General features: G+C 43.6%; 1 protein-coding gene across 1 annotated transcript in view; it reads right to left on the bottom strand.

The window, feature by feature from the left end:
- The window catches only part of LOC139062742 (aspartate, glycine, lysine and serine-rich protein-like), a 23,216-nt gene extending 15,282 nt beyond the window's left edge, over positions 1–7,934 (bottom strand). The window contains exons 1-2 of the mRNA XM_070544406.1: positions 7,821–7,934; positions 1–7,680 (exon numbers count right to left, since the gene is read on the bottom strand). The exon at positions 1–7,680 is cut by the window's left edge and continues 1,591 nt beyond it. Coding sequence (XP_070400507.1) covers positions 6,814–7,680; positions 7,821–7,934 — 981 coding nt within the window. The 3' untranslated portion in view covers positions 1–6,813. The remainder of the gene's footprint in view (positions 7,681–7,820) is intronic.

Below are 7,934 nucleotides of genomic sequence, written 5' to 3'. Positions count from 1 at the left end.
ATATGGCAATATATCGTGGTATTTTTTCCTGCGATTATTGCTTCGATATTCAAAAGCCGTGTATCTAATTCCTGAAAGAATTTCCATGCAAACATTTGTGTATTTTCTTTTTGTTTTGCGCAATTCAATCGCCACCCGCTAGTTGGCAGCAGTGTGCAGCGGGTTTTGTTTCCACCACTGAAATGTAAATCCCTCCATCATGGTTCAGATACCTCATGTTAAACATGTTACGTATCAGTTTGGACTGTTTATTGAACATTCTTACAATAAATTCAGTAAAAAAAAATTTGCTTGTAACGTCTGACTGAATGTATCGCAATATATCGTGATATATCGTATCATCTCCCCTGTATCGTGATATGTATCGTATCGCCAGAATTTCAAAAATACACATCCCTAATACCAACGATTCTAAGAGTTTCGGGTTCAGCTATCACAGCTACATAGACCAGTAGCCATACTTAATTCGGGGTCAATTAACAATCCAAATCCAGGCATTAGATTTCAAAGTTTTATGTAACATTTTTCAATGTTCCCCAAAAGCTGTTCCAGTCTGTGTCCTTGTCCCCTTTCAGGTTGCTGAGCATGGCCTCATAAGCAGCTGTTTCCGCCATCGCCGCAATCCATTCATCAATCCCAGGGCGCACTTTAGTCTTCCAATGTCTTAATATAATCCTGGATGCTGTAACTAGTCCGACCGTAATGATGCAGAAGGTTCCTCTTGAAACATTTGGTATTTGGGATCTGTCTCCCAGTAAGCATAGATCTGGTGTCTGAGGGACTTCTATGCCAGACCAAGCACCCAGGATTTCCAGGACATCAGTCCAAAAGGGTAAAACCATAGAGCATTCCCAAAAACAATGTAGATATGTCCCTATTTCACTGTTACATTTCCAACACAAATCATTTGGCATTAGTTTCATTCTATGCAACCTGGTAGGGAGTATGGTAGTATCTATGCAACACCTTGTACTGTATAATTTACTTCTAGCCTCTTTCACATATTTACCACTGTATGATAAGATATTTAGCCATTTTTCATTTGTGTATTCTGTTTCTAAGTCCCGCTGCCAAAGTAGTTTAATGCCTAAAGACTCCCCACTTAAACCATGACTAAACAGTTTATAAAACACCGAAGCAGTGTGGCGATCACGTGGCATTTTAATATAACCTAAAATATCATTCTCAGGAACTTCCTTAAATTTAGAAGTCACACAATGTCTCATTTGGAGGTATTTCCAAAAATGTCCTTTACCTTGCAATTTGTAAGTACGGGTTAGATCCTCGTAACCCCCAAATTCCACTACCTCCGCTCCGGTCCGCCCCCGCCTTCCGCAGCCGCTCGCTTCCGAACTCAATTTTTACTGGTACCCGCTCTACAACGGCTCCGCTCCGGTGCGGAGACCTGAGGTGGGCAAACAAGCATGCGCGGGTTTTTCGAGATCTTGCGATACAGTCCGAGCAATAAACGCGGAAGTTAGATCCAAACACCCGTTGTGTGGGAGAAGCATCGGCATGAACTGTTTAATCTGCCCATCATTTGTGTTGACAGATCAGCAGTGTTTGGATCAACAAAGTGTGACTACTTTGATAGTGGAAACTGTAGTTATGGCTTACTTTTGTGCATTTAAACTTCAGCCGCCATTGATAGTTGTTAAAAGTTGTTAAACCTGTGCATATGAAACAAAAAACGCCTTTTGTTTATCAATTTATTGTGAAAAACGGAAATTGTGCTCGCTCCTTTTCCTGTTGGGCGGTTGTGATTTCTGTCCATTTACTGCGGAGGTGCTCCGGCGTCCGGGAAAAATAGGATCGATTCTATTTTTGCCGGACGCCGGAACAGAGGGCGGCGCACGACGCCGCACTGCCGGAGCACGGCCGCAGAAGAGGAATTGCTCTGATTGACTAGAAAGGGACCGATTTAGTTCCGGCGTTCGTGTCGGAGCGGAGCGGAGGTAGTGGAATTTGGGGGTTAGACATAAAGTTTCCATCTTTATACAGATCTCCAATATTACATATACCACGTGAGTGCCACTGTCCCCAAAACACCGGTACTTTACCAATACATATAGCAGGACTATTCCAAAGAGACGCATACTTCTGGACATAATGTGAAAGCTTCAACATTTTATGTACCTTTGACCAAACCTCACAAGAGTGAATAATAACTGGATTAGTTGTATTTATTTTTTGAGACAATTTGTGTTTTGGATCAAATGGTGAACAGATATCAAATTCAATATTTAACCATTCTTGTTTTTCTTTACCTTCCTCCCAGTATTTAACTAGTTTTGGTGTAGTAGTGAATTTCTTCCTGGCACTCGCGGAGTACAGACGCTTCTCTTTTTGCTCCCTTATCTTTTTTTCCCAAGGCTCTTTGTCCTGTCTGCCCACAGAGCGCTTCTCTGCATTTCTTCTGAAAACCCCTATTTTTAACCATGGATTTGATACATTGGTCATTCAACGCGATTGATAAGATTTTTTCAACAATGAGAATGGAGCAGGGGGCTCCCACATGCCCACAGGGGACACACCCAGTGAGGTATATGCTGGATTCCTGGAAGGAGTGGAAGATCATATGCCTCTCCCAGCTGTCCATTGAGGATGCCGAAGACGTGTGGATATTGTCTGATGATCACTGGATTTCTCCTGATTGGAGTGGGAGGATATCTGGTTTTCTGGAAATTTGGGAAGACGGGAGCGATTGGAGGGCGACCCGCACCCACGGAAAGCACCGTCCATGTGGAGACCTCACAGACTGGGACGTTACTCGAGGTGAATCGTACGCTGGACAATGTTCTAGCTGCGATACCGGTATAAGTGCGCAAACTGGATGTCATCTCGGAGGGAGTCACCGGATAATATGGGCAAGTTTAAAAACCCAAAATTGTCTTCACTGAAGGACTGGAATGATCAGTTTAAAGACTGAAGGCAGAGGGGGAAATTATCTCAGCCTGACCCAAACAAATTCTTGTTATCCGAATCTGACGCCCTAGAAGCCTTAAGAGGCTAGCAACAAACCCCCACGAAGGAACGCAGACAGATGCTGTGAAAACCCGACCCCCCCTTCGGATTGGTGGACTACAGCCTGGCGAGGTCATCAACCTGCAGGAGTCAATGTGCTCTGCGCTTCTCCCAAGATCTCCCTCCCACCTGTGGCTACAGTGGCTGAGCGCCGTAGATGGCTGCTCTCGCTGGGGGAAACAGGATCCCTCTGGGATTAATAAAGTGTCTTTGATTGATTGATTTTGCCATTTCAAATGATAGAGCTTTGGGTCCAAAAGTCCCAATCCACCTTTCTCTCTGGGGGCATATAATTTATTGATTTTTATTCTTGTTCTTTTGCCCTCCAACAAGAAATGTTTAATCAAATTTTCATACCTTTTAAAAAAGTCCTGAGGAATAGAAATAAGTAGCATCATGAGCATATAATTGAGCTGGGGTGCTATAATCATTTTAATAATATTAATTTTGCCCCACAAAGTCGATTTTAATGCCTCCCACTTTTCAAAACTTGTTTTGGTTTTTGACAACACTGGGTTCAAATTTAGTGAAGGCAGTTGACCTAGCTCTTGGCATAATTTAATCCCCATCCTCAGCATTTAATCCTCAGCTCAAATGTTTATATATTAGATGTAAACAGTTAAACGTTTTAACCCTAAAGAGGGCATCTGCTTCTTCTCTTGATATTTTATTCCACTCAACGTTGACCCATTGATAACATTTAGAGACTGGATAGTTATTTATTTACTTATTTTTAAAAGTTCAGCTTTTCTGTCTGAACTTTAAACAACTAAAACGTTGAAAGCATAGCTTGTTTCTGATGTCAGTGTGGTTCTCCAAAATCTAGCTGGGGGAAAGAAAAATCTAACTCCAGGGTCTCAGGAGGGTTGCACTCATAGGCGTTTACTGCCCTCTCGTGGTCGAATTGAGACACTACAACACAAATTTATTTATTTATTTATTTAGGAAGAGGGGCAATACATATTAATGAACATTTCAATAAATGTAAATATGCCAGATTATAGCCTTGGGCTAATTTCCATCTGCAGACCCTCCGACAGGTTGATGTTAGACACAAAGTAGTGTAAACATACAGAGATAGTATTTACAAGTCATGTGACAGAGACAAAAACAGTCATCCCATTATACTAACACAAACAAATGTCAAAGAAAGTGGACACAGAGAACAACATAGATAGCAATAACGGAAACACATCAATTGTATTGCACAAACCCCGATACTGCATATGCCCTGACTGTCGTGAGATTACATTCACCCATTACACTAGCAGTTGTTTCCCTTTTAATAATGTACCAACTCTTTTCCCGGACAAATAAAAAATATAAGTATTAGACATGATCACATGTTTGTGTGTCCCTCAGCCGCTGTTTTAAGCGACTCTTAAAAATGTTTAGCCTGGTACTTTCCCTCACAGATAGTGGAAGACTGTTCCAGAAGGTCACTCCCTGGTATGACAGAGCAGTCTGTGAAAAGGTAGTCCGCCTGAATGTCAGTTCACAGTCACCTCTAGCAGTGGCTCGAGTCAGTCGAGACCCGACAACACTGCTACACTTTTGTTTAATAAAATCACTCACTGGTGGTGGCGCCAGACCATGTACAACTTTATATATTAAACAGGCTGATTTAAATAATTTAAAATTAGTAAAATTTAAAAACTTGTATTTATCTAAAATTTGACTATGGTGATATGAGAGAGGGTTTTTTTTAATCTAATATTTTCAATGCTCTTTTGTAGCATACTTCAATTGGCCCAATAGCAGCCGAGCTCGTATAGGACCAACTGGTAATACAATATTCAATATGAGCCAGTATCATAGAATGCAGGAATGTAATCGCTGCTGTGTCTGTTAATGACGTACGGATATATCTAAAGTTCCGTATATTAACATTAACAGATGCAAATAAGATGCAAATGTTATAAACCTTGTTTATGCAACAATGTAAACGGTGCAATTTGTAAACAATGACACCCTGTGGTCAATTGTGGTTACTGCATACCGGCAAAGCTCAAAACATTTATGAAAAACAAATAGCACAGCGGAATATATAAAGTTGAGGTTGCAGTAGAAGCATGCCTTCTGATCCACGAAGAAAACCAATAACAGCTGCGAGTGGGCATTTCATAGTCCTATACCGAGGTTCTCAACAGACAGAAAGAAGGGACAGACCTCAAATCAGCAGGTTATGTGTTCCAGTCCACTGGTGCTTTGACAGAAAAAGCCAGCTTCCCTGATTCCTTTATAAAACAAGGAACCACAATCTGTACAAACGTTATTATGAGACTTGAGTATTAGCAAAGTGGTTACAGAAGATGAACACATTTGAAAATGAACAGAACCAGTAAAGTTCCCGTCTGGCTAAAGCCGAAAAGCTAGGACTGACGATCAAACACGTGACAGTGACGAGATCGAAAAGGACAACGCAATACTACAAGACATAAGCTGTTATAAATTAATAGAGTGAAGAGAGGAGGCGGTGGGATTCTGATAGAGTACATCAGCATAATCTAACAGTGGAAACAGAAGATCAATGACAATAGGTTTTGTTTCAAAACGTCAAATCAAGTAATAGAACGACACAAGGTTTTTAAGCTAAAGTTGACCTTGTTTGTGCTTTTCAAGGACAGATCCAGCTCTAGCCAAACACCTAAATATTTAATTGAATCAGAAGCTTACAGCTGTGACAAGTCTAAAAAATGTTCATTTAATTTACCGAGCAAAGCAGAAGGATGAAAAGCACAGAATATGATTTTGATTTATTTATTTAAAAGCAACTTAGTATGGACTAACCAGTGTTGTGCATTGTTAAAATTTAACAGAAGAGCCTCTTGGATCTCAGTTAAGCTAGATTTCACCAGATATTGTCATATCTGATGTTTACACTCTTGGGTGTTTTACGGTAGGGAGCACTTTCTCCACTTATTATGGTAGTTTGTTTCTGACATTACAGGATGCATAGTTGTTCGCCATCAAGGGGTTACACTACGGTGACCATATTTCCATTTCCAAAAAAGAGGACAGGAGATCTGTGCCTACCGATGATGTCACACCAGGGCTGGGCGATTTGGCCTAAAATCAATATAACGATATATTGAGGATTTAACCTCAATAACAATAACTACAGGTATATGCAGAAACAAAAGTTGTCCACTAGATGGGGCTGTCACATGTATTACGTTTAGTCACATTTTACGCGACTCGTGGTGGTACCGCTTCTTAAAGGGACATGAACATTGCCAACCTACACACATATTTACATTGTTTATTAGCAAATATATTGACGGGGAAAAAAATATCTCGATAAGAGTCAGAAATTTCGATAGCAATACATTTTCGATTTATTGCCTAGCCCTACATCACACTGGCAAAACCACACAAACCAATTTTTTCCAGGTGAAGAGCTAAAATTAATATCAGATTCTTCCAACAAAAAGGCTCTAAAACAATTCATATGTAAATATTTAACATGTTTATTGCAAAATCTCATTTATCTGCTGCTTTAGTGCTGCAACAACGTTTCATTAATAAGAAATTATTATACCTTTTGTTTTACTGCAACATCGGTAAACTTCCTGTGCACAGATTATTAAGAATGCTTGTTTTCACTGTGAGATTAGACCGGCTTCATCTCCATCCCCTCTGTACATGTTGATGCCGTCTCAGCACCTCAGATAAGCCAACCCGCCACATCACAGCAGCAAAGAGTCCAGGTTTCATCTCCACATCAGCGTTGCTGGTGAGGCACAGTTCCTCCTGACACCACCTCCAGTCTTCTGGTGGGTCAGGTAGCTAAGGGAGCTGAATCCTCACCTCAAGGTCTGCGCTCTTGGTCAGTAGATGTCCCAGAAACCTCTTCTCCCGTGGTGAGCCAAAAACGCCTACGTCGATGACGACGCAACCATCGTGCTTCGGCGGTGGTCCCGGAGGACGCACAGCATCCTGTTTCGGCGGTGGTCCTGGAGGACGCATCGCATCCTGCTTCGGCGGTGGTCCCGGAGGACGTATCGCATCCGGTCCAGCCCGTCCACGAGGTTCCGGTCCAGCCTGTCCACGAGGTTCCGGTCCAGCCTGTCCAAGAGGTTCCGCCCAGTTCGACACCTCCAGGCCAGAAGTCGACGCCCCCAGGCCAGAAGTCGACGTCTCGGCCTCCTGTCTCAAAGTCGACGTCTCGGCCTCCTGTCTCGAAGTTGACGTCTCCCCCTCCACCTCTGAAGTCGACGTCTCCCCCTCCAGCTCTCCCTCTCCAGCTCTGAAGTCGGCGTCTCCAGCGTCTACGTCGCCACAAGAGTCTACGTCCCTGTCTCCAGAGTCTACGTCCTCACAAGAGTCTACGTCCCCATCTCTAGAGTTCCTGTCTCCTGAGTCCCCAGTGTCCCCAGTGTCCCATATGTCCCCGTTACCTGAGTCCTTTCCTCGTCCTCTTCCTCCAAGGTCCCTTCCTCGTCCCCTTCCTCCGAAGTCCCTTCCTCTGAAGTCCCTTCCTTGTCCTCCTCCTCCAAAGCCCCCGATCCCTAGATTTCCCAGCTCCCGGTTCCTGATTCCCCATCGCCAGCCCCCCAGAGTCTCCTGCTCCCGGCTCCTGGTTCCCCGTCGCCAGCCTCCCAGAGTCCCCTGTTCCCGGCTCCTGGTTCCCCATCGCCGGTCTCCCAGAGTCCCCTATTCCCGGCTCCTGGTTCCCCGTCGCCAGCCTCCCAGAGTCCCCTGGTCCCTCCTCGCCCCCCCTTGTGGGTTTTTTGTTTTGGTCCCTCCTCTCTCGCCCTGTGGTTTCTCGTGTCCTATTTTGTCTTGTCTTTTGCTTGTGGTGGTGTTTTGTTCGTGTTTTTGGCGTCTGCTATCCGCCCCTTGGGGGGGGAGGGCACTGTCATGGTCTGTGTCTGCGTCTCCCTCATGTGTCTCCTTCTGTGCTCCAT

The sequence above is a fragment of the Nothobranchius furzeri genome, chromosome 14 (assembly GCF_043380555.1).
Source record: "Nothobranchius furzeri strain GRZ-AD chromosome 14, NfurGRZ-RIMD1, whole genome shotgun sequence".
Classification (NCBI taxonomy): Eukaryota; Metazoa; Chordata; class Actinopteri; order Cyprinodontiformes; family Nothobranchiidae; genus Nothobranchius; species Nothobranchius furzeri.
This window is presented reverse-complemented; position numbering and strand designations above follow the sequence as displayed.